The 27,642-nt window shown below is 47.2% G+C and overlaps 1 protein-coding gene across 1 annotated transcript in view; it reads right to left on the bottom strand.

Moving 5' to 3' along the window:
- Positions 1–285: 285 nt before the first annotated feature.
- LOC103697427 (vacuolar protein sorting-associated protein 60.2-like) overlaps positions 286–27,642 on the bottom strand; it is a 35,353-nt gene continuing 7,996 nt past the window's right edge. The window contains exons 3-7 of the mRNA XM_039121167.3: positions 3,759–3,852; positions 3,601–3,672; positions 3,341–3,452; positions 2,992–3,152; positions 286–586 (exon numbers count right to left, since the gene is read on the bottom strand). Of these exons, the coding sequence (XP_038977095.1) occupies positions 533–586; positions 2,992–3,152; positions 3,341–3,452; positions 3,601–3,672; positions 3,759–3,852 (493 nt within the window). The 3' untranslated portion in view covers positions 286–532. The remainder of the gene's footprint in view (positions 587–2,991; positions 3,153–3,340; positions 3,453–3,600; positions 3,673–3,758; positions 3,853–27,642) is intronic.

Here is a 27,642-nt window from a genome sequence, read left to right as displayed (position 1 = left end):
ATGCTAGAATGCCTCCACGGGAAGAATGTTGGCCTCTTGTACCTTACGCCAGTAAGCTAAACAGTCAGCTTCCAAAATACAGTCCCCAGGGATCAGTTCTTTAACATAAATGCAAAACCACAATAACAATTTACCAGTTCCACTGATTCTGATGGCCACATCTGCTCCCAACCTACATGTAGTATTAGAAATTATCTACAGAAACATCAATTTCACTAATTCATCAAATCTTTTAGAACCATATCTGATCTTCCATTTTCTTTGCCCAAACAAACTAGTCATGGATTTGCACAAGGAAAAGGTTGTTTAATTATTATTGATGCACTGAAGTCTTCACCATGGCTGATAGTATTTATATCATAAACTCAAGTCCAAACTCCCCCTACTTTTAGCTGCATGTATTTCAATAATAAGAAAAACAAAGCAACAGTCTCCCAATTTTTAGTAGATACAGTGAGTAATCTCCCAAATCCAGAGGTTATACTAACCCTGTACCGGATGTGAATTTTACATTCAGCAAGCAGCTCACTCTCTAACTCCTTACAGATGCTTGAGGCACAGATGGCAAGCCTAATTCATCCTCCGCCTGTATCAGAGAATATGAATGAGTTTCAGCATGTATCTTAAATTAAAATAAAAAGGTTTAGCATATTTATCAATGACCTATGAATGGTACCAAAGCAGCAGTAAACAAGCAAAAGCATGTAATTGAGGGACTTCTGATGTGGAACCTCAATTGCCTTTTGCAATGATAGGTAGGATTATTTCCATAAAAATGATAGTACAGATATTTACTCATAAAATATACATATTTTATAATGCAAACATGGAAGATGCATTGAATTTCCAAAGTGTACATGGCCCCAAAGTGTTTGCTTTATTAGTATAAGATTTCATTATACATCCTTAAGAAAGATGAGAAGAAAGTTCAGCTCCTTTTTTTTTTTTTTGCAAATAATCTCCTCTTAGATTGAAATAGCATGCAATTAAATAATAATAAACTTCGAGTCTTCAACAACCACAGGAGAGCTCCTAAATTTCACCTTCCAAAGAGTATTAGATTCAATATTGACTCTCAACCATACAAGCCATAACTGGGTTGTGACATCCAACTACCAACTCAAAGATCAACAGGGTAGAAGTCCTATTACACCTGCAATTCTGTATCCACAAGGCCAAACTGTTATAACATATAGACACCCTCGATGATAGGGATACCATGAAGGCTTTCATATGCAGACCTAAATTCTATCAATTATTTAAATCTGCTACAATAGCCTAGGCTCAGGAATGTGAACTGTCAAATTTTCTTTCTAAAGTTCAAATAATGCAGAGGTATTATTTAAAGTCATTTCTGACAAACATGTATCCTCCATGTCTGAAAATTTTGCATATTCCACATTTTTGACTGAATTTTTGATTATGTCTTCATGAACTATACGAGGGAACTCTAACTCTATCCTCTGGATTATTAGGTAGAAAAGAAACAAATAAAATTTTAAAACCCCTTTGTATCTGGAAACCTGGAAAATTTTATAACTTGTTATCTTTCCTACGGACCCTAATATATAATGATGATAATAATGACAACAAGAACAACAACACCTGATAATACCATTTCATGATGAAAACATATTGATCCTTTTGTACGACTCATAAAATCTTCAGGCTGCTTTTCAGTTTGTTCATGAAGACCTAACAATACAACAACACAAAACTTGAAACTGACCTAATTAGCTAGCCTGGCCCATTTGCATCCCTATCATATAAAAGGCCAAGTCCTATAGAATGATATCCTCAATCATTGGGTACTCTAGCAGAATTAGACTGGGTTTCCTGCTGGATTCATGGATTGGGAAAGAGCATTTGGGAATGGTCCATATCAATCCCCTGGCTGGAATCCTGCAGAAGGGGAAAAAGACCTTCATGGGTCTTTTTTCTTCCTGCTCATCATCGCTGATCCTTCACCCTCTCCTCCCTTCTTCCTTTCCCCTATGCCCCCTCTCTCTCCATGATTCCTGCAGGAATACTTAAATAGGCCCTTATATTTTTCCAACTCTTCAACCAGTTTTTCATCTATCCGTCATTGAGATCAACTTTGGTTATTGATGCACATATTTATATCATCTCAAGATAGTGAACCCACAACGATACTCTAGCAATAAAGTGAGGAACATCCAATGTGCTACCAATGAAGGAGGTAAGTGAGCGGGAATGGTTGATGATATTGCAATGCAAGATATGGCCCATAGATGGGAAATATGAGGTTTGTACAGCATGACTGAAAAATGAGAGAAATGAAGGAAACACAAAAATTGAAAGAAAGTATTTCGGGAAAAATGTGTTACTATTTGTTCTGTTTTGACGAATAGGAGCTAATGGTCAACACAGACTGCTGACCCCAAAAAGGTACCTAATGGCTTTCTTCACACTCATCCGTACTACACGTACATCCATGGATGATGCATGATGCATCGAACACTTCAAAGAAAAAACCGAGTCATTGTAAGCGTTCCTGCCTAGAAAATTTTGGTTATATCAAACCAATTAGCAATATGTTATGTTCTTTCACATGGTCCATGCCAGTTTTCAGGACAATGATCAATACACTATTGGGTTGATGAGATGAGCATAAAAAATGATTCTTCACATCATGTTCAGGGATTATACTACAACATGATGCTATGTGAACACATGGATTCCAAGATCTGAAGAAACATCTAGCAGTTCTTTCGTAAAACAACAATATGACTGAAAATTAAAAATTACATATTTAAGCCCTGACTCAGACACCACAGACTAAAAGCATCTCCCTACAGATGACATCTTAATCTTGCTAAGATACAAGACAATTCACAAATGTTTCCCATATTCATGAAGATTTATCTACACTTTAAGGTTACCCAGCTTCCTGTACTTTATAGGAGAGAATGCAGATTCATATTTTATGTATTTTGACTCATGATTATGCTATGTCGTAAACAGACATACCTGGGGGTGCTGTCTGTTGGGTGGTACTGCTGAATGGCTAGTTGGCGCTGCAGGCAAGTTGAGTTCCGCATCCAAATCAGGTTCCTTATCTGGTTGAAGATAAGAAGGGACAGCATCGGATTCGGTCTCTGCTCCCATATCAGCTTCCAAAGCATCTAGCTCTGCATGGATAATTAAAAGCAACAAAAAAAATGATGGGTCAAAGAAACAGGATATATACATTTATGACTAGGCAGTAAAAATCAAGGCAACATAGAAATATGTTAGGAAACAATTCCAAGATGAATCAAAGCAACACAAATATGTAATGAAATAATGCCAAGATGACAAATGTGGACTTTTATCTCACCACCCATAAGTTCATCCTCATCAATGTCGTCAGGGACATTGTAGCTTCTACCAAGAGATTCTTGTATTTCTGTACTCGTATCCATCAGATCCATCATCTCATCTTGCATACTCTGCATGTTCCAGAACAAAAATATCAGATATTATGAAAAAAATACATGTAGCTGGTAATAATATCGGCCAAACTAAACTTGGAAAAACTTATATCATATGTAACTTTTGGAGTTTAACTAAAAGAAACAAGAAAGATAATAAATATACATCTATGTCTTCAATCTTCACAGTTTTCATCATTCCTTTCAACTCCTTATTTGCAGACTTCAGTGCTGACATCTGCAATCATCAGAACCATGAACAAATAAATATATTTGATAACACAAATCCTTTTCATAACCTTCACAGAAGCTTCCAAGACATACAGTTTGTTGAGCATCTTTAAGACCCTCCGCAGCAAAAGAAACTTGGTCAAGGTTAAATGTCTGATTATATAACATGTCACGCTGTCCTTCGTACCTTAGCAAAACATGGATGAAATCAGAATGGTCTGTGAATAAATGTTTTTACTTATGGTTACAAGAAAGTGAAGGGGAGTAACACAAAGAAGCTTCTACTCATGCTAAGGCCACAAGTGTTCTGCACGGACAGTATAGTAACATTCACATGTCGAAGCCAAGTAAGAAGTTACAGACTTATAATCAAGTCAAATAAAACAAAACTTTTTTGCTGTTTGCTTAAATGGTATACATATAACTAAGAAACTTCAGGGGCAATCACAAAGATGGGTTACACGCCATAACTCAGGTGGTTCAATATGGAGGGATCTCCTACCAACACTGTACCTATTTAAAAAGGTGTGCGTCCATTCATTAATAAACTGAAGAACATACTTAGATATATATAGGACTGTAAAAAATTGCATTCCACAAAATCAAATCCAACCTATGCAAAGAAATGGAACAAATGATCAAGAGCTGAAACTTCACGGTATGGGGTTTCTTTATATATGCACATGTAAAACAAAATGCCCCAACATAACTGGATGTTTTCATCCAAAGCCTGAGGCACATATACAGGATGTTTGGCTGTGGTTCTCCTCTTTAAAGGCACTCCGGCTTTAAAGTGCACCCCTCTAAGACTCATAAACTTATGTTTCATGGAAAAAAAAGGACCATCAGACAAAAGTGAGAGTGCAATCAGCATATAAAAAAATAGGATTTTTTGCATGGATACCCTTCTAAATATTGGATTTTGCATGAATATCCTTCCAAAATTGATATTTGCATGTATACCCTCGTAAAACTCTGTTATTGTACAAATGCCCGTAATATAACGGTTGTTCTAACGGTATTAAGAAAAATAATTTTTATATCAATTAAAATAAAATTTTAAAATTATACTATTGTCCCTATCTTCTTACTCTGCTATCGAGATCGCGATCTATTTTCATGTTTATCCATTAAGGATAATTTAGTCATTTTAATTTGAAATCGTTAATTTTTTAACGTCGTTAAATAGGATGGGTACATATGCAAAAACAAAAATAAAAAAGGGTAGAATGGTAAAACAAGTATTTTACGAGGGTATACATGCAAATATCAATTTTGGAAGGGTATTCATGCAAAATTCGATATTTAGGAGGGTATTCATTGAAAAACCTCAAAAAGATACAACAAAAAAAAATCTAAATCTAAATATTTCATTAGTTTATGGGATCATCCATCCATCAAGTAATTTATCCTTTAGACCCATAAATTGATCCTCTCTTCACTTAATGCACATTGCCCGCTGCTTCATTCTCTATTTCTCATCTCAAGCTCTCTATGCTCCCCACTATGGCAACATGTGCAGTCCTCTCCATCACTACCTCGACACCTTCTTGTCTTGCTGCCTCAACTCTCCTCTATCGCTGCCTCAACTCCCCTTTTGTTGCTGCCTCAAGCACTCAACCTCTCTTCATCATTGGCTTCAACACCCTTTGGACCCACCTCCTCCCAGCACCACTACTTAAGAGCCCTTTAACCCTGCTAAAGCCCTGAACACCTGTTTAGTCCTGCTACATCTAACCCATCCAGTATTGTCTTAAACCCCTTAATTCCTGCCTAAATCAAATAGAAGACCAAGAAAGGAAGAGAATAATCCCCAGGACTGGTCGAGCATCAGTTATTTCATGGCTTCCACTACTTCAATTAGGAAGATGAAGAGAGATCATGGAATCAATGTCTAGGAGTAGAATAAGCGGTTAGTGTTTGTTGTTTTTTTCTTTTTTATTTTTTCTAATTTCTTCCATTCAACGGGATAGGTCAAATTAACTAGTAACCTAGACGGTTTCAACAGCTGAATTACCAAGTTATATGGTTTGAACAGTTTTTGACTGAAAACAGGTTTCGGCTTAACCTAACTAGCCATAGCTAGTAGGTGATGTGTCAAACAAGTCAACTTGATTGACCAAGCCGAATTCTAAACACCGCTCTCTTGAACCTATTAAGAGCATTACAAAAGTACTAAAAAAGGGTGACCAAGTGCATGAGGCACTCACCACTAGGTGTCTGGGGAAGGTTAGACATGCGCGGCCTTACTCCCGTATGCGAAAAGGTTGTTTTCTTGCTTTGAATCCGTGATACCTAAATCCCAATGGAGCAACTTTACCATTGCGCCAAGGCTCACCCTTAGTATTGCAAAAGCATTGATCCTAAAAAATTCAAGGTTGACAGGAGCACGATCATCCATCAAATATTATTTCCTCTTGCATCTTTCATGTTTGCAGCCCACTACAAGCATGCATGAATGTACATGCATGACGTGCATGTTCACTGTTGTGTGTGGGTCCCAACAAGCCTAAGTACCACCTTGACTTGGCCCATGACTAAAGTTTCAAATCATGTCACAACTGCTACACCATTAGTTCAGCTAGAATCATACCACAAGCTCATGTCACCATCACTCCTTAGCACCTCCAACTAAACAACAAATATTCCCCCCCACCCAGAAAAATACATAATCTGGATGCGTATCAAAAAAACTCGAACTTCCAACAAAAGGCGAGTGACTAAGCATTGTTTGGTATAGTAAAAGAGTATGTAAATGAACTATATTTTTGGATAACAAATAATTTTGTTACAACAATGCAAGCACCATATATTTAGACTGCTTGAGGCTCAATAATTTAGCTCTTAGAAACCTTTTAAGGCCCCATTAGACATTTGCAGTGCAGGGAAATTGTCAAAATGGAAATTGCATAATAATTCAAAAAAATAGTAAAATCAAGATTTGTCGGCTCTTAAGACCTTATGGTTATAAGGATGATAATTATTGAATTCCATCAATCATAGGTTTCATAGCATTAAAGCACATTGGCCCCGTCGTAAGGTCCCACCCATCTATCAACCTCAAACAAGCACAAATCTCTTTCCTTCTTTGAAATCCTCTATACTATTCCTTGGAGTTTAGACCCTCTATACTTTCATAACTAAGATTCGCTAAACTAGTACCCAAGGATGTATAGGCCGATGATCGATTCGGCTTAGTACAGGTCTATGCCATGTCATTTTGAGGCATACCGAAAATAGGAAAAGGGAGAAAAAGAGAAAGAGAGGGAGAGGGTAAAGGAGGGAGAGGGTACAGGAGGGAGGAAAGAGGAGGGCCGAGGGTTAAATCCTAACCCTAACCCTAGCGTAGAGAGAGAGAGAGAGAGGGAGGAAGAGGGAGAGTGAGAGTGAGAGGGAAGGAAGGAGGGAGGGAGGGAGGAAGTGGGAGGGCTAAGGAAAACCCTAGAGAGAGGCGGGGGACACTTGCCGGTGACACCATATGGGAGGGGGGCGGGTGTGGTGTTCTCGAATGATTCGGGCTTTTAACCAAGCCAGGGGTGATTTTTTTTACTAAACTGGACCTTAATCAAACGGGGGAGTGTTTAATCGAACGATCAGCCTTTGTCCTGAGCTGATAGGGCAAACCATCCTGATTCCCCATCAGTTCGATTTGGTATATCCCGAATTGCCTGGTTCGGGGTGGTGCGGCTAATCGTGCTTATAAACTTCACCACTTTCTAGGCTCCTCCCATCTTTTACGACCCACAAAACCCCCGTTTCCCAATACAAGCATCTCTTCCCTAGGCTTCCCACATAATAAGCCACCCTCGCCTCATGCTTCTTTTTAGGCCTTACCTAACCTCTCTAAGCCCCCCTTTGCTCTAAATACATAGCTTCTCCACTCCTCCAAATTTCTTGACCATGCTTCATCCTTGCTAGCTTAGGCTCCCTTGGATACTGCCCTTTATTTGCCTCGTGACAATTCCTTGTATTATATGCAGACTTGCTGCACACCCCTGGTTGTGACTCCCAACACAATGAGTTGTGTCTAGTGTGTGATCCAAAATCTACCTCAATATATACTTTTTGCTCATAAATTTTTAGTAAGTAGGTAATACTCATCAAACAAAAACCATTTCCTCAAAAGAATAATAAAATGAGACAAAGTACACCTAAGGCCAAGATATGCAAGCCAATACTAACTGTTGAAAGTATGATGTTTAGGATGGAACTCTATATTCCTTAATTCACCATTTTTAAATCTTTGAACAAAGCAAATGACTGCCCCAATCAATACATTCTATTCTATTGATAATCCATACCATAGAAATCTATTCCAACAACAAATTGCTTTGTTTAGCAAGTAAAGGTAGTTTTAGTGGAAATATAAATGAACTAGCCCCCATTAGACATGATGACAAAGAGACATTTTGTTGCCCAAGGTGACAAGCCAAGAGGGGGGGGGGGGGGGGGGTGAATTGGTTTTTGTTAATTTTCGATTCCTTAATTATGTTAATTGATGAGTAAGTGATTTAGAACAATACACAATACAAACAACAAGAAGTATAGTGGTTCGGTGCTCTCCTATGCACCTACGTCCACTCTCCAAGCGACCCCTTGGTAATTCACTATAATCTCGCGGATTACAGTTGGATTGTTTTCCGGCTCACAATCCAAAAACCTTTACACTTGGTTTTCCGGGATCACCAAAAACCTATGTTGGTTTTACGGGCTCACAAACAAACCTTCACCGTTGGTTTTATGGGTTCACCAACAAACCTACACCGTTGGTTTTACGGGCTCACCAACAAACCTTACAAGATTTTAAGAAGAAGAAGAAGGTTGAAACTCCAAATGAGCAGATATAACCAATATAAGCTACAAAGAAGAGTTAGAATATAGTTATCGCTTTGATATGGTTCTTCTCTTCTTTGTCAAGGAATGCTTCACTCTTCAAGGGTTGGTGGAGCTCTTAATGCCTCTTTTGATCTGCTCAACCACTTCCTTTTAACTCTTGAATGAAGCACCTTGATGAAGAACACTAGGGCTTTTTCTTTCTTGAGTGAACTTTGATTTTCATGCACAAGATCACTTGTTCTGATGAATAGTGTCATTATAAATACTTTCCCACATGTTTAGGTTACTTCCCATTGGTTAGATTTGAAAAACTATCCGTTACTAGCCGTTGGGAGGTCAAAAAGTACTTCTGCAGAACTAGCCGTTATGCTTCTGCCCGTGCTGGGGTCGATCCAAACTCTCCTAGGGTCGACTCAAATCACTGTTCATCAGACTTGGGATCGACTCAACTTCCAGTGGGGTCGACCCAACTTTCACTGGGATCGACTCCTGCTCGACCCTCTCAGGAATCACAGAACCTTGTATTTCAGCTGTTTTCAAATGGGGTCGACTCAACTCTTTTTGGGGTCGACTCAAGCTACAGTGGGGTCGACTCAAGTTCCATTGGGGTCGACCCTCTCAAGGATTCCAGAGACACAGTTTTGAATGACATAGCCTTGGGGTCGACTCATGTATAGTTGGGGTCGACTCCATTGGGGTCGACTCAAGCATTCCTGGGGTCGGCTCAAGAAAAGTTGGGGTCGGCCCTCTCAGTAAATTCCAGAGACTTATTTTCTTTAGGCTTGAAGCTAGGGTCGACTCAAGCATACTTGGGGTCGACTCCACTACTGTTCATCCGTGCCATTTTCGCTGAGGTGTGCTTGATGTGCCAGGGTCGACTCCACCTTTGTTGGCGTCGACTCATTCCACACTTTGCTGTATCTTAAAGTTAGACTCATCCATACAATCAATGAAATATACTTCAAGCAATTTTGAATGTATGCCATGGTAGTGCTACATACTCTTAATAATGAAAATTATTATTTTGCCCTTAAGAGTACGTTTCAATTGAAACTTTGCTGAATTAGAATTTAGAATTCACTATCCCTTTTTTATCACAAATTTTATCTCATTATTAATCATTGAAAGACATCTTGATCTCATTCTTCTAATGTATCGAGAGTGTCGAACTCAGTAATGATGTATCATGTTAACTTGTAGTACTTAATTAGATATTTCCTCAATGGTTGTGTTAATCATCAAAATAACACTATCATCCTCAATCTCCCCCTTTTTTATGATTACAAAATATTGAATATGAGCAGATTGACACTTATCTTAAAATTAGAAAATTTGTTTTAGAAGAGCTCAAGTTGCTGAATTTCAGCTTTTCAAATTTCAAAGTGAAGTCTCCCCTTTTTCATCCAAATATTGCCAATTTGAACTTTTGATTTTCTCCCCCGTTCTTTTATATTTGGTTAAGGATGAAACTTCAAAAATTTGACATAAAGCAAGAGTTTCAGGTTATGTATCGAGGCATGAAAGGTATGTGCCAAATTCTGAAATTTTGATTAAAAATTTAGACTTTAAAATTTTCATTGTTACAACTTATTGCAACTTCTTTCTTTCCTTACTTCTCCCCCTTTTTGTTATCATCAAACAAGTGTATGGCAATAGATAAGTAGAGGCAGTAAATAATAAACATTCAAGTTTCATTGATCAAAATGGAACATTATAGTACATTAATGCCAAAAATACAATGTTCTTCAATCAAAGTGCAAAGTACATCAACAAAGCAAAATACATATGAGAGCTAGATAAATCCTAGGCACTAATCATAATGCTAACATCAGCCTAGGGGGTATCTAAGGGCTGTGATCTAGTCCTCATCCTCCTAGTATAAGTGGCGAGGGGAGGTCGAGCCTGATGGGACTGAGTTTGGCATGGACCTCGCTGAGCTGGATGACTCTGTGTCGAAACCTCCGACTCAGCTGCTCAGGGCACAGATGGACCATGAGCCTCTATCTTTGTAATGCTCCCACCTGCTCTCTAAGGTTTCTAATCTCAGCAGTCATAATGTCCATCCTGTTCGTCAATCCGTCAGAGAGAGCCCTCACCTAAGCTGACACAAGCTCAGTCATCCTACTCCAAAACTCCTCTATGCACCCCGTGGGTATGGATGACGACGGGCCAGCCTCTGAAGGTACCGTAGGATGACCCTCAGGTACCTCAGCCTCAGGGATGGGGTCTCCAACCTTTGGTGCATCACCCTCCTGTGCATGTATCCCTGCTCCTGCACGCACCCATTGCCCGTTCACCTTCTCATAACCCATGCGAACTAGGGACCGTGCAGTGTAAGTGTCAGTGAATAATAGATGCCTGGAGATCTCTTCCTCCACAGATATGTCATGCTGTCGGAAGACCAGGGTGAGTATCATACCATAGGGCAGAGAAACTCTCGATTTGCATATAGCCTCTCTCATCTGCTTGATCATCATAGCTGGGAGGTTCAGGAGAATGCCCTGAATAACGTGCTCCATAATGACCAAATCTCGCTCAGATATGTGATCAAATCTTCCACTCTTCGAAAACAAAATCCGACCTATGAAGTTGTGCAACAACCTCATCTCAGCTGATAGAGAGCTAGCTATCACAGTTTCGGAGTAATCAAAATCATCTCTCTCAAAGATCAACTGTAGAGCTCTTAACTTGCTTTCCGGTCTTTCTGGAGTTGCACCTTCGCAGAGGAGATGAAGCAACTCACTCAAACTTTCTTCCGAGACCCTAACCCTTACTCCTCAAACTTCAGACACAAGCCCTCCCGGTCCAACTTTTAGAAAGGCATAGAACTCACGAACCAAGCCCGGGTAGGTCACCAAATCTAGGAAGCAAAGATACTCCCATCCTTGCCTTCGGATCCAATCCCCCAAACGGAACCCTTCTTGATCCAAAAATTCGGAGTGGATCCTTCTTCCCGTGGTAACCGGTCTCCCCGCATATTTTGCAAGTTGAACTGAAGAGAAGGGAGGAGGAGGAGGCTCTACACGTGTCTCACCTTGTGGGGGCACTGTAGAAGAATCTCTAGCATGTCTATCTACGAGGGTAGGCCGTGAAACTCTCCCGGATTTCTTAGCAACGGCTCGCTTGGGTCCCATTTTCACCAAATGCTTCCTTAGGTCTTGACCCAACGGCTTGGGGAAGCAATCTTCTACTGTTTGGAGATGATTGGAAGAGATTGGAGAGTGAAAAATAGGATTTTAGGAAGAGGACAAGATGAAACAGTGCCCTAGAATAGCTCACGGGTCCTCCTTTTAAAAGTGGGGTCCCGTCGTTGGGTCGACCCCAGTTTCTGCTAGGGTCGACTCAACGTGGGGTCGACCCCATTCTGGCTCGGGTCGGCCCCAGTTCAGCCCAAAAAAAAAAAAAAAAATTTTTAATTCTTCCTTTCTTCCGATCCTTGCCAAATCTTTGTGGGACATTTATATGTGAGTAAGAAATCTAGAGATGAATAATTTTACTCATGTTTCATGGGATTTTCAAAATAAGAGAGGAGTATCATGAGGCAACTTGTTCCTTCCATTTTCTCTCAATCAAAGGGATCACATATGCCTAATTCCCTCCTAAGCATGCAAAATCTATCTTCACTTAAAGGTTTTGTGAATATGTCAGCTAATTGTTTCTCAGTACATACATGTTCAATACATATGTTCCCATTTTGCACATGATCTCTAATGAAATGATACCTTATTTCAATGTGCTTGGCTTTAGAGTGCTGAACCGGATTTTTGGTAAGGTTAATGGCACTAGTGTTATCACACTTTATAGGAATGTTGTCTAATTTAATTCCATAGTCCTCTAGTTGTTGCTTGAGCCATAGTACTTGAGCACAGCAACTCCCGGCAGCTATATATCTGCCTCAGCCGTTGATAATGCTACTGAACTCTGCTTTTTGCTAAACCATGATACTAAGTTATTTCTTAAGAATTGACATGTTCCACTGGTGCTTTTCCTATCTAATTTGCATCCAGCAAAATCAGCATCAGAATATGCAAGCAAATCAGTACAGGAGTCTCTAGAGTATCATAATCCTATGTTTGTGGTTCCTCTCAAATATCTAAGGATTCTTTTGACAGCATTTAGATGTGATTCCTTAAGATTTGATTGGCATCTAGCACATATTCCTACACTAAATACTATGTCTGGCCTACTGACAGTTAGGTAAAGCAAAGATCCAATTAATCCTCTATAGAGCTTCATATCTATATCTTTTTCTTTTTCATCTTTGTCTAATTTACTAGTGGGGTTCATAGGAGTGCCTATCCCCTTGTGATTTTCATTCCCAAACTTCTTTAGTATTTTCTTTGTGTACTTAGTTCGATGAATAAAGATGCCTTCCTTAGTTTGCTTGATTTGTAATCCAAGAAAGAAATTTAGTTCTCCCATCATACTCATCTCGAATTCTCCTTGCATTAATTTAGCAAACTCTTTGCAAAGATTATCATTAGTGGCATCAAAGATTATGTCATCTACATATATTTGTACTACTAGCAAATTTTTGTCTTTTCTTTTGAGAAAGAGTGTTTTATCTACATTTCCTCTACTGAAATCATTATTTAGCAGAAATTTGCTTAATCGATCATACCAAGCCCTAGGTGCTTGTTTCAATGCATATAATGCCTTATGTAATCTAAACACATGATTTGGCAATTCATGATTCTTAAAACCAGGAGGTTGCTCTACATATACTTCTTCCTCTATATAACCATTTAAGAAGGCACTTTTTACATCCATTTGATACAATTTGAAATCCATGAAGCATGCAAAAGCTAGAAGTAATCTAATAGCTTCTAATCTGGCTACGGAAGCAAATGTTTTCTCAAAATCTATCCCTTCTTGATTGTATCCCTTAGCTACAAGTCTAGCTTTATTTCTTATAACTACCCCATTTTCATCTAATTATTTCTAAAGATCCATTTTGTTCCAATTACAGAATTATGCTTTGGTCTCTCAGTTAATGTCCATACATTGCTTCTTTTGAATTGATTTAATTCTTCTTACATAGCATTTATCCAATTTACGTCTTTTTCAGCTTTTTCATAATTCTTAGGTTCTATTTATGAAACAAAAGCAAGATAGTCATTTATATTTCTAAAAGAGGATCGAGTTCTTACCCCTTGAGATGGATCACCAATGATTAAGTCTTTAGGATGCCCATATGCGTACCTCCATCCCTTTTGCAGGTCTTGAGAGTGTGATGGTACATGATCATCTTCTTTATCTTGATTTGGTACGTCATTAAGATTCAATTTTTCGAACTCAAGAATTCCTGCATCATCATTAGAAGTATTTTCTCTCATAGGAGACTCGCCATCAGACTCATCAAAAATGATATGAATTGACTCTTCAACTACAAGTGTTCTTTTGTTGAATACTCTGTATGCCCTACTAGATGTAGAGTATCCTAAAAAGATACCTTCATCTGACTTGGCATCAAATTTACTTAAATCCTCCTTGCCATTGTTTAAAATGAAACATCTACATCCAAATACTCTAAGATATTTAGCAGTTGGCTTCCTATTCTTCCAAAGTTCATAAGAAGTTTTCTTGGTTATAGGTCTTATTAAAACACGATTTAAAATATGGCAAGCAGTACTTACAGCTTCAGCCCAAAAGTACTTTGGAAGATTTGACTCACACAACATCGTGCGTGCCATCTCTACCAAGGTCCTATTTTTTCTTTCAACAACCCCATTTTGTTGAGGCGTTCTAGGTGCTGAAAATTGATAGGAGATACCATTTTCATTACAAAATTCTTCAAAGTGTTGATTTCAAATTCAGTTCTATGATCACTTCGAATTGCAATTAAGGTGAGCTTCTTTTCAGTTATGATATTTTTATAATATTTCAAGAATGCTGAAAATGCTTCACTCTTATGTGCAAGAAATGAAACCCATGTGTATCTTGAGAAATCATCTACTATGACTAGTCCATACTTTTTTTCTCCTAGACTTGCAGTTCTAGTAGGCCCAAATAGATCCATGTGTATGAGTTCAAAGGGCCTAGTGGTTGATACTATATTCTTTGATTTAAAAAATGATTTTGTTTGCTTTCCCAATGAGCATGGTCCACAGATTGTCTTTTTCAAAAATTAATTTCGGCACATCTTTTATCAGATCCTTTTTGACTAGTTTTGATATTAAGTCCATACTAGCATGTCCTAGTCTACGGTGCCAAAACCAACTTGTTTCATCTTTCCTTTCTTCATTAGTAATTAAGCATAATCCATTTTTCTTGCCTAAATCATGAAAATCTACCATATAAATATTTCCATGCCTATGTCCCATAAGTACAATGCTATTATCTTTTGGATTTGTAATTATGCATACTGAAGCTTCAAATTTGACTTTAAGACCTTTATCACAAAATTGACTTATGCTAAGCAAGTTATGTTTCAGACCATCAACTAATAAAACATTTTCTATAAATGTGGATGGAGTAATATAGATTTTATCCTTTCCAATGATAAGTCCTTTTCCATTGTCTCCATAGGTTACCACTCCACCCTCCTTAGATTCCAAAGTGACAAATTATTCTATGTCATCTGTCATGTGTCTTGAACAGCCGCTATTTAGATACCATCGTTTATCCCTCTTATTAGCTGTAAGACACTCCTGCAATCAAAGTCAAGAATGTGCTTTAGGTACCCAACCATGTTGGGTCCTTTAAGGTTAGTACTTGATGTTCCTTTTGGAACCCAAATTTTCTTGAACTTTAGCTTACTTTTATCACTCAATTTGTTATAGTTAGGCTTTCTAAGATTGCATTCATATGCTTTGTGTCCTACTTTATTGCAGCAATGACAAGTTATATTTTCAGTTTTGGCTTTCACAAATATGTTCTTTAAGTATTTTTGCTTCCTATTTGTTTTATATCCCAAACCAGTCTTATCATATACAGCTTTTTGACTATCAAGAATCATATTTAATTTAGTTGAACTAAGTGTAAACTTGTCCACTAAGAATTTATATTTTTCTGCATCTTCTTTTAGCTTGATATTTTTAGCAATTAGATTCTTGGTTTCATTTGTGAACCTCCTACTTAAAGTTTCATAGTTATTAGATAGTTTCAGCTTATCTTTGATAAGAGATTGATTTTCATCTTTTAGAACTTTATTTTTATGAATTAGCTTCTTGTGTTCTTCCATCAGTTCTAAAAATGTATCATGTAACTCTTCTACCGAAAAATCACATTCAAGTTCAAAATCTACCTCATCGTCATTGGCCATGTAGCAGATTTGAGCCGTCTCTTGTTGATCTTTCTCTTCCGAACTTGACTCTTCGCTTTCACTCCATTCAACCATGAGGTTCCTCTTTTTAAGTTTTCTTGCCATTCATTTCAATTCCGGGCAATCTATCTTGAAGTGCCCGGGCTTGTTACACTCATAGCATATTGGCACTTCTTTTTTCTTTTCTTTTTCTTTTTTCTTTTTCTGGATTGAGCTACCTCTTATGAAAGGTTTTCTTTTATGGAATTTCTTTTTACCTTTCATAAATTTTCTGAATTTTCTTGCAAGCATTGCCATTCCTTCTTCATCATATTCCTCCTCATCATTGGACTCTTCTTATGCAGTTTTCTGCTTTGGAGCTGTGGATTTCAAGGCAATGGCCTTCCTTTTCTTAACCTCCTCTTCTGAGTTTTGTTTCTAGTCAGCTCATAGGTCATGAGTGATCCTAAAAGTTCTTCCAATTGCAGTGTATTGAGATCCTTTGCTTCTTGTATTGCAGTTACTTTGGCCTCCCAAACTTTGTTAGAGACCTGAGAATTTTTCGCACTAGTTCAGAGTTAGCATAAGACTTTCCCAAACTCTTTAGTCCATTTATGATTTCAGTGAATCAAGTGAACATTTCAGTTATTGACTCAGTGGATTCCATTTTAAACAATTCATACTTATGTACTAATATATTTATTTTTAACTCTTTGACTTGATTAGTTCCTTCATGTGTGATCTCTAGTGTTACGGGGGAAATAAGCCGCCATGCCCCACGTGACCGGCACGCGCGCCCAGGAAGACTACGGCTGCCCTTTGATCCAGCAATCCGACCCCGAGTCGGATATCCTCGGCTCCGCAGCCCGACCCCGAGTCGGCTGCCCTTTGATCCAGCAATCCGACCCCGAGTCGGATATCCTCGGCTCCGCAGCCCGACCCCGAGTCGGCTGCCCTTTGATTCAGCAATCCGACCCCGAGTCGGATATCCTCGGCTCCGCAGCCCGACCCCGAGTCGGCTGCCCTTTGATCCAGCAATCCGACCCCGAGTCGGATATCCTCGGCTCCGCAGCCCGACCCCGAGTCGGCTGCCCCTTGATCCAGCGCTCCGACCCCGAGTCGGAGATCTCTTGATAACGACAGGCTATTCCCCAGAGGCACGCCGCGGCCTCCTGCTCCACTACTCCCTGCAACGGCTGTATCTGATGCTGCTCCACGATCTCCTGCATCAGCCGTACAAAGCGGAGCCCCACTATGCCCTGACGTGGCCGTACCCGGTGCTGCTCCACGACGCCCTGTAACGGCCATGTCAGTGGCCACACCATCGTGCCCCACGATAACGAACCCCCCTGAGAGACCCCCCAGCCAGGTATATATGCGGCTGGGGGGAGAAAGGGGGGAGGTGAGCAATATCTCCCAGAGCACTCTCTTACTTGCGATTATCACCTCTCCTCCTCCTCCAATCTCCTCTGACTTGACCGTCGGAGGGCCATCACCACCCTGGTGGTGGTGCAAGGCTTGTTTGCAGGTTTCTTGGCGGAAGGTGGAGCGCAGCCAACACCAACCAAGATAACTCAGACGGAACCCCGTTCACACCGCAGTGCCAATCGTTCTCGGTTTGGACCACCAGCAACAGTTGGCACTAGAAGGAGGGCCGAATCTTAGAACGATCGTAATGGCACGGCGACGTGGTCGTGGAGCTTCCAATGCTTCCGGTCGCGGAGCCTCTCGCGCCTCCGGCCGAGAGGCTGCTGCGTCCCCAACGCACTCTCAGCAGCACTCCACCGCCCCTTCTCCCATTCAGACGGTCGAAGCTGCTCAGTTCGACCAGCTAGCCCAGCAGGTTCGCACCCTCGCGGAGGCAGTGCAGAATCTGCAGGGTGTGATCTCTCGGGTGCCGCAACGGGCTCAGGAGCCGCTGCCCCCCGAGCACTCGCCTCTTCCTCGCGCTCCTTCCTCTCCCACGGAGAGGAGCGCCGGCGCGAGGAGGATTCTCGAGTGCGGTCCATTCTGCCAGGACCTTCTCATCGGAGCTGTGCGGGGTACGAGAGGCGGACCCGGGCGCGTTCTCAGACACCCCAGTCCTCGAGGGGCCCGCACTCCAGTCGGTCCCCCTCGCGCCGCTCCTTGTCCCCCACCCACCGGTCGCGCTCCCTGGACCGGCGGGTGGACGATCTCCACAGACAACTCCAGGTCCTGAAGGGCCACTCCAAAGATCCCTTCGCTGACTTGGAGATCTCCTCCCAGCCGGCGCTTGCCTCGAGGATCCTGCGGACCCCGAACCCGCCGGGGTTCAAAATGCCGGCGATCGAACCCTACGACGGGGCGGCGGACCCGCGGGACCACGTGGAGAGTTTCAGGACTCTTATGCTCCTCCATGGAGCATCGGATCCGCTCCTCTGCAAGGCCTTCCCGGCGACCCTCCGTGGCCCGGCAAGGGCATGGTTCGCCGGCCTGGAGGCTAACTCCATCCAGTCCTTCGACCAGTTCACCCGCTTCTTCATCAGCCATTTCGCCGTCAGTAGCAGGCGGCGACTGATCTCCGACTCCCTCTTTGATGTCCGGCAAAACGAGGGAGAAAGCCTGCGGGATTATCTCACCCGCTTCAACAAGGCTACACTGGAGGTCCGGAACCTGAGCCAGGAAGTGGCTCTCTCAGCCCTGAAGCGTGGCTTCCGGAAGGGCAGACTCACCTTCTCCCTGGACAAACGCCTGCCGCGGAGCTTCCCGGAGCTGTTATCTCGGGCAAACCAGTATGCAGACGCCGAGGAGGCAGCATCCCGCCGGAACAAGGAGGCCGCCGAGGCCCCTCTAAAGCCCGGGAAGAAAAGGCGAAAAGAGGCACCCCAGAGGAGGAGCCCGACGCCTCAACGCCGGCGCAGAAGCCCGTCACCAGCAAGGAACCACGGCGCCACACGCCCTCGTTCTCCGCACCGACGCTTCAACCGGTACACCCCACTCCTGGCCCCCCGGGCCCAGATCCTCATGGAGGTCAAGGGGCGGGAGGACCTCCCGGTCCCGAGGCAGATGAAGAAGATCCCTGGGAGGAGGCCTTCTCGGGCGTACTGTGAGTACCACCGAGACCACGGCCACGATACCGAAGACTGCTTCCAGCTTCGGGACGAGATCGAGGCTCTCATTCGCCGAGGGCGTCTCGGTCGATATGTAAACGACCGACGTCCCCCGGCAGGCCCGCGTCCGGTCGACCCGGCCCCTCAGGAGCCGCGGGAGCAGAATCGACCCGTTGCGGGAGTGATCCACACCATCACTGGGGGCTGCTCTCGGCCCGTGAGGAACGCAGGGGGCTCGGCGGAAGCATCAGGAGTGGCCGTCGCGAAGAGGCAGCGGGTCGGAAATGTAATCACATTTTGTGATGAAGATGTAAAGGGGGTTCAGACTCCCCACGATGACGCCATGGTGATCTCTCTCACTATGGCGAACTATGATGTAAGGCGTGTTCTTGTGGATAGTGGAAGCTCAGCTGATATTTTGTATTACGAGGCCTTCCAAAAGATGAGCTTGTCCCGACAATTGTTGCACAAAACATCCACCCCCCTCATAGGATTCACTGGAGACGCTATCTCGGCCGAAGGTGTCATTGAGCTGCCTGTGACTGCGGGCGTTGCACCCGCAGAAGCCACGGTGCGACTCGGGTTCTTGGTCGTCCGTGTCCCCTCGGCCTACAACGCTATCCTCGGACGACCCGGACTGAACGCCCTTCGCGCGGTGGTTTCTACCTACCATTTGCTCATGCGGTTCCCCACGGCGGCCGGGATTGGAGAGGTCCGAGGTGACCAACCAACCGCACGGCAGTGTTTCCTAGCAACTCTCAAAGGGAAGAAGCCCATGGAGGCCCTAAGCGTCGAGTCCCTTGACGCCAGAGACGAAGTGGCCTTGCGGCACGGGGAGCCGGCCGAGGGCGTAATCGAAGTTCCCCTCGAAGAAGGCCGCCCGGACCGCACGGTCCGGGTCGGTGCCAACCTCGACTTGGAAGCTCGGCTCCGGTTAGTGGAATTCCTCCGAGCCAATGCTGATGTGTTTGCCTGGTCGGCGGCCGATGTACCTGGGATCGACCCGGAGGTCATTTCTCACGCCCTCAACGTCGACCCGACCCACCGACCAGTAAAGCAAAAGAAGAGACACTGTGCCCCGGATCGGATCCGGGTGGTCGACCAGGAGGTAGACAAACTCTTGGAGGCAGGTTTCATAAGGGAAGTGAGCTACCCCGAGTGGCTGGCAAACGTCGTACTTGTCCGGAAGGCGAGCGGGAAGTGGAGGATGTGCGTCGACTACACCGACCTGAACAAGGCGTGCCCCAAGGATAGCTTTCCGCTCCCGCGAATAGACCAACTGGTCGACGCGACTTCCGGATATCAGCTGCTGTCTTTCATGGACGCCTTCTCCGGCTACAACCAAATAATGATGGCTCCACAGGACGAGGAGAAAACGGCCTTCATAACAGACAGGGGGCTGTACTGTTACAAGGTAATGCCCTTCGGTCTGAAGAACGCTGGCGCTACTTACCAGCGCCTCGTCAATAAAATCTTCAAGGAGCAGATCGGCCGGAACATGGAGGTGTACGTGGACGATATGCTGGTAAAGAGCCGCCATGCGGATCAGCACATTGCGGATCTGGAGGAGACCTTCGCCACCTTGCGGAAGTTTCGTATGAAGCTAAACCCAGCGAAGTGCGCCTTTGGTGCTTCGGCCGGGAGGTTCCTCGGCTTCATTGTCAACCAGCGGGGGATCGAGGCCAACCCGGACAAAATCAAGGCCATCCAAGATATGTCCCCTCCGACCAAAGTGAAGGAGGTTCAGGAGCTCGCTGGGAGGGTCGCCGCGCTCGGACGATTTGTGGCAAAATCGGCCGAACGCTGCCAACCGTTCTTCAAGGTGTTGAAGCGCCCGAAAGACTTCCTCTGGACGGCTGAATGTCAAGTGGCGTTCGACCAGCTCAAGGAGTACATGGCGTCTCCTCCCCTGCTGTCCAAGCCGCAAGAGGGGGAGATGCTCTACCTTTACCTGGCGGTCTCCCCAACCGCAGTCAGCGCAGTACTGGTTCGGGAAGAGGCAAAACTTCAGAAGCCCGTGTACTACACCAGCCGAGTCCTCCGGGATGCCGAGACGCGGTACACGAAGGCTGAAAAGATCGCCTTCGCGCTGCTGACTGCGACTAGGAGGCTTCGCCCCTATTTCCAGGCTCATTCTGTCACCCTTTTGACCGATCAACCACTGCGACAGATCCTCAGCAATCCTGAGAATGCGGGACGGCTGGTGAAGTGGGCAGTAGAACTTGGTGAGTTCGACATCCGCTACCAGCCCCGGCCCGCCATCAAGGCCCAGGTGCTCGCGGACTTTCTCGCTGAGTGCACTGTGCAGGAGACGGAACCTAGGCCGCCGGAAACACCCAGCCTCGATCTCCCGATCTGGACGCTCCACATTGACGGGTCGTCGAACCCTGAAGGTGGAGGGGCTGGGCTGGTCCTTACCAATCCCGATGGAGTGATAGCCGAGTATGCTTTGAGGTTCGGATTTCCAGTGACCAACAATGAGGCGGAGTACGAGGCCCTAGTCACGGGACTCAAACTCGCCAAGGAGCTCGGCATCCGGCGTCTGAAGGTCTTCACCGACTCCCAGCTGGTGGTCGGGCAGGTTCGAGGGGAGTTCGAGGCACGGAGCCCGACCATGCAGAGCTACGTCCGGAAGGTGCAAGCACTCATTCCCGACCTCGGCAGTATTGACATTCAGCAGGTCCCAAGGAGCGAAAATGCTAGGGCCGACAGGTTGTCCCGCTTGGTGGGCGCTGAGGCACACAACTTGTCAAGGGCGATATACCTGAAGACCGTAGATGCCCCGAGCATCGGCGAGGCTGAGGCGGTAATGGCAATTGATCCGGAACCATCTTGGATGGACCCGCTTGTAGCTTACCTCGCCGAAGGGATCCTCCCCGAAGATGAAGATCAAGCTCGGCGACTTGTTATGAAGTCCGCCCACTACGTACTCTACGAAGGGAGGCTGTATCGGACCTCGTTCACCGCCCCCCTCTTAAGGTGCCTCCGCCCTTCGGAAGCGGCTTACGCCCTCAGCGAAGTCCACGAAGGCATCTGCGGATCGCACCTGGGGGCTAGGTCCCTGGCACATAAGATCATGAGGCAAGGCTACTATTGGCCGACCTTATTGGAAGACTCAAAGGATCACGTACGGAAATGCGACGCCTGCCAGCGCCACGCCAACATCCAGAGAGTCCCCTCTGTTCCCTTGGCGCCAATCACCGCCCCCTGGCCCTTTGCACAGTGGGGAATGGATATCCTCGGACCATTCCCCATCGCTTCGGCCCAGCGGAAATTTTTGATTGTCGCCATCGACTACTTCACCAAGTGGGTGGAGGCAGAGCCACTGGCCACCATCACGGAGGCGCAAGTCCGGAAGTTCGTAAAGAAGAACATCATCGTCCGATTTGGGGTACCTCGGGTCCTCATCTCGGATAACGGTCGACAGTTTGATAACAAGCATTTCCGAGACTTCTGCGAGGAGTTCGGGATCGAACATCGGTTCACGTCCGTGTCGCATCCCCAAACCAACGGCGAGGCCGAGGTCACAAATCGGACAATCCTCCAAGGTATCAAAGCGCGGATCGGACGGACGGGGCAAGCTTGGGTCGAGGAACTCGAGAATGTCCTTTGGGCGTATCGGACCACGCATCGGACTCCTACCGGGGAGACGCCTTTCAGCCTAACCTATGGCACGGAAGCCGTTGTCCCCGTAGAGCTCGGACTTCCCTCACCTCGGGTAGCCGCACACCGACCCGAGGCCAACTCGGAGCAACTCCGAGGGAACCTGGATCTCTTGGAAGAAGCAAGGGAAATGGCGCAGGTTCGGATGGCAATGTATCAGCGGAGGGTGGCCCGATATTACAACTCCAAAGTCCGACCGAAGCTTTTCAGAATTGGAGATCTGGTGCTGAGGCGAGCTAAGGCATCTCAACCTACGGAAGGTGGGAAGCTAGCGCCGAATTGGGAAGGCCCGTATAAAGTTCGTTGGGTAAACCGACCTGGCTCCTACCAGTTGGAAGCCCTAGATGGCCGAGAAATTCCAAGGGGCTGGAATTCCGCTAACCTGCGGATGTATTACCAGTAGAACAACAAGGCCAGAAAGACAATTTGAAAAGGTGCAACACTTTTCATTTCAATAAATTCTGGTTACAATGGCGTGCTCGTGTGATTACAAGGAATTCCCAGAGGGGAATTAGGGAGTAAAGAAAGCAAAGAAGAGGTGGAGAATCTGTGGAGCTGAGGACCGAGGATCCCAAACCCTCAATCCAAAGCAGCTGCAATCCCACCGGAAGTGGGTGCTTCTAACCGGAGGCGCCATCCAGCACCTCACCAAAAAGACGAGGAGCCGCCGCAGAAGAAGCTCCCGCTGCCCCCAGGGGAACGCCGCCTCCAAAGGATATTCCCATCCTCCCCAGTGGTAGGAAAGAGAAGGAATACGAGGGGGAAGAGCATATGGAGGCGCGGTCCCGGACTGAGCGTCTGGTGCAGAGCTCAATCGGGAGGCTGAACTTCAAGGAGGGGAGATCTGATCCCGGATGAAACGCCTAGAGCGGAGCTCCGCCGGGAAGACCCTCCTTGTTGATCCCAGATGAAACGGCTAGTTGGCTGAAGTCGCAAGGGGAGCGTCTCCCCTTTCCTTCAACAGGAGTCTCTCAGTCATATGTCAAGGAGGAGGTCCGCGATCCATGGCAACCTGAACAGCTCCGGCTTGGCAAACTCCATCGTACCTGCACCTGTATTTATAGCCAAACTGCGGCCCCCTGGTCGTTCCGATGCGGGTGGCTCCAATAAATGCAGGCGCATTGAAACCGGAGCCGTTCCGGCTCCCGAGGCGTATCTCCCCGCGATTTCCTAAGCGTCATTCTCCTTAAACCGTATTCTTTGTGCAGGACAATCCGGATGTCATGTACCCCTAGGTCCACATATCTCCGCTCGCGCCCAGGCCGTATCCTCCTCGAAGAACCCGCGTATCGCGGCCGCTCAACTAACACTCCTCGCAAGCAGCAGCTGGTGATCCGATTTCCCAGGTAACGCATTAATTAGCGTTTAATGCCCTTCTCGTGTTCCCCCAGGCAACGCTTAGAGAAAAGGAGAAACATGATCGCGGCTGGCCACGGAGAAACCCCGTCGGGCAGCGAGCGACAAGCGCACGACCAGCGAGCGGAATTTTCCGAGGCTCGGCCCTCGGATGCCTGGCTAGCCCGATGATCATCCCGGGAGCAGACTAGCCGGAAGCCCCGACCGGTCGCCTCGGCTTGCGCCAGCCTTAGCCGACCAACGAGTGGAATGCCCCGAGGCTCGGCCCTCGGATGCCAGGCTAACCCGATGATCATCCCGGGAGCAGACTAGCCTGAAGCCCCGACCGGTCGCCTCGGCTTGCGCCAGCCTTGGCCGACCAACGAGCGGAATGTCCTGAGGCTCGGCCCTCGGATGCCAGGCTAACCCGATGATCATCCCGGGAGCAGACTAGCCTGAAGCCCCGACCGGTCGCCTCGGCTTGCGCCAGCCTTGGCCGACCAACGAGCGGAATGTCCTGAGGCTCGGCCCTCGGATGCCAGGCTAACCCGATGATCATCCCGGGAGCAGACTAGCCTGAAGCCCCGACCGGTCGCCTCGGCTTGCGCCAGCCTTGGCCGACCAACGAGCGGAATTTCCTGAGGCTTGACAACCCTCGGATGCCAGGCTAACCCGACGATCATCCCGGGAGCAGACTAGCCTGAAGCCCCGACCGGTCGCCTCGGCTTGCGCCAGCCTTGGCCGACCAACGAGCGGAATTTCCTGAGGCTTGACAACCCTCGGATGCCAGGCTAACCCGACGATCATCCCGGGAGCAGACTAGCCTGAAGCCCCGACCGGTCGCCTCGGCTTGCGCCAGCCTTGGCCGACCAACGAGCGGAATTTCCTGAGGCTTGACGGCCCTCGGATGCCTGGCTAGCCCGATGATCATCCCGGGAGCAGACTAGCCGGAAGCCCCGACCGGTCGCCTCGGCTTGCGCCAGCCTTGGCCGACCAACGAGCGGAATTTCCTGAGGCTTGACAACCCTCGGATGCCAGGCTAACCCGACGATCATCCCGGGAGCAGACTAGCCTGAAGCCCCGACCGGTCGCCTCGGCTTGCGCCAGCCTTGGCCGACCAACGAGCGGAATTTCCTGAGGCTTGACAACCCTCGGATGCCAGGCTAACCCGACGATCATCCCGGAAGCAGACTAGCCTGAAGCCCCGACCGGTCGCCTCGGCTTGCGCCAACCTTGGCCGACCAACGAGCGGAATTTCCTGAGGCTTGACGGCCCTCGGATGCCTGGCTAGCCCGATGATCATCCCGGGAGCAGACTAGCCGGAAGCCCCGACCGGTCGCCTCGGCTTGCGCCAGCCTTGGCCGACCAACGAGTGGAAGGTCCCGAGGCTCGGCCCTCGGATGCCAGGCTAACCCGATGACCATCCCGGGAGCAGACTAGCCTGAAGCCCCGACCAGTTGCCTCGGCATGCGCCTGCCTTGGTCGACCAACGAGTGGAATTTTCTGAGGCCTAACCCTCGGATGCCTGGCTTGGCGCCGGAAGAATTTCCTGAGGCCTAACCCTCGGATGCCTGGCTTGGCGCCGGAAGAATTTCCTGAGGCCTAACCCTCGGATGCCTGGCTTGGCGCCGGAAGAGTTTCCTGAGGCCTAACCCTCGGATGCCTGGCTTAGCGCCGGAAGAATTTCCTGAGGCCTAACCCTCGGATGCCTGGCTTAGCACCGGAAGAGTTTCCTGAGGCCTAACCCTCGGATGCCTGGCTTGGCGCCGGAAGAATTTCCTGAGGCCTAACCCTCGGATGCCTGGCTTAGCGCCGGAAGAGTTTCCTGAGGCCTAACCCTCGGATGCCTGGCTTGGCGCCGGAAGAATTCCCCGAGGCCTAACCCTCGGATGCCTGGCTTAGCGCCGGAAGAATTTCCCGAGGCCCAACCCTCGGATGCCTGGCTTAGCGCCGGAAGAGTTTCCTGAGGCCTAACCCTCGGATGCCTGGCCTAGCGCCGGAAGAATTTCGGGAGCCAGGAGTCAGCAAGACGCTACCGAGAGTTAAAAGAAAAAGAAGGACGAAGGCGAGATGAAGAAACATTCAACTTGCATTAATTTTCAATGTTTCAAGGCCGAGGCCCATACAATTTGGCAAAACCCCGGTATACAAAAAAAAAAAAAAAAAAAGAGAAGACAACGAAAGGTACAAGAGGTCAGCTTGGAGGAACTCCCGGGTCGGGAACGTCGGGCTCGTCCGCAGGAGGTAGGGAAGCAGCAGGAGAACCAGCAGGCAATGGCGCCGGAGAGGAGTCGAGAAGGGAAATCTCGCTCAGGTCAACTTCGGGGTACTTAGCCGACACCCTTGCCAGGCCCTCCTCGAAGCCTAAGATAAAGGCTTCGGCCCCCGCGTCCGACGCGTCACGGACAAACTCGTCGGACTGACGATAGGTCTGTACTGCCTCCGACATATCATGAGCGAACTCGGCGGACTGGCGATAAGCCTCTACCGCCTGACGCCCGATTTCCGCACTCCTCTCGGCCAGCGCCGCCTCTGCCCGCTCCATAATCTGGGCTTTCGCCTCCAAGACCTTCGCCACAATCCGGCCTTCCGCCTCGGTGGAGACCCTCAGCAGCTCAGCCCGAGCCTCCTTGTGCTTCGCTTCGGCAGCAATGCGAGCAGCCTCAGCCTCCGTCAGGCGCGAATGAAGCTCCTGATCGCTCGCACGGGACTTCTCCAAGGCCGACTCCAATTCACCCAGCTTAGCTTCAAGAGACCGGATTCGGTTGCGGGCGTTGTCGGCTGACCGCTGGGCCTTCTCCCACCTCTCCCGGTAGTCGGCAGCCTTCCGGGACTGCTTCTCGGCCCGCTCATCCGCCTTCTTGACCTCGCCCTCGAGACCCGAGGCAAGCTCCTGAGCCTCCAACAGTTGCCTCTCGAGGGCAGCAAAGCCGAGTGCCCGCTCTTCGGCCTCCCGGAGCCTCGCCTCGAAGTCCCCGGTTGTCCTGCCTGCCACAGCCTGGCCTCCCTTTTCCACTGCTTTCAGCCGGTCCTCGGCCTTCGCCAGAAGCCCCGCCTGTTCCTTGTAGCACTCCTCCAGACGGATCATGTACTGGGCGAGCTAAGAAATAGGAAAAATAAGGGAGTCAGGCGGAGAACAACAGAGCCAATAAATGGTGAAAAGCGGCCAGAAGAACACTCACCGACATGAGACAGACACAGCTGGCAGCCCCAACGTCAGAGACCTCCAACTCCCGGACCCGCCGACGGTCCTTCTCCAGCAGCACTGTTTCGATGAGATTTCGGGCGCCATCGGTAGTGAAGGCAGACCCCGATTTCTCCCCAGAGCCGGACGGTGGTTCTGCAGCCTTACCCCTATCCATCGCCTGGGGAAGAGTCCGGCCGATCGCGCTCGGGGCGGGGGTCACCCCAGGAATTGATAGGGTCCCGCTCGGTCGGGGCCTCGGCGCGTCCCTCCTCGAGTCATCAGGAGCCGACCGAGTCGAAGGCCGGGTCGGGGACCGATCACGTCCGACCCGTCCGTCTCGGGCAGGCTCGGATGATACCTCCGGAGTAGCGGCAATCTTACCACCGGAGGGCTGATACAGCGTCAGCTGCCGGTCCGTGCCCACGACGTCTCCCTGATCGGTGGGCCCGGACTCGTCGGTCGGCGTCGGAGGCACCTCCTTACGGGACTTCTTCGCCGGTGGGGCCCCGCTCGGAAGAGCTCGTTTCCTCCTCTGGGCTGCTTCCAGCAGGGACGCCCTACCAACGGCCTTTGTCTTCACCGACCGCATGACGTCGTCGATCTCTGCAAAAAGGACGGGATAGTCGGAGACGGAGAAACCAA

Source organism: Phoenix dactylifera, chromosome 13, assembly GCF_051530095.1.
Source record: "Phoenix dactylifera cultivar Ajwa chromosome 13, Ajwa_hap1_PhDact_Kaust_v1.1, whole genome shotgun sequence".
Taxonomy (NCBI): domain Eukaryota; kingdom Viridiplantae; phylum Streptophyta; class Magnoliopsida; order Arecales; family Arecaceae; genus Phoenix; species Phoenix dactylifera.
This window is presented reverse-complemented; position numbering and strand designations above follow the sequence as displayed.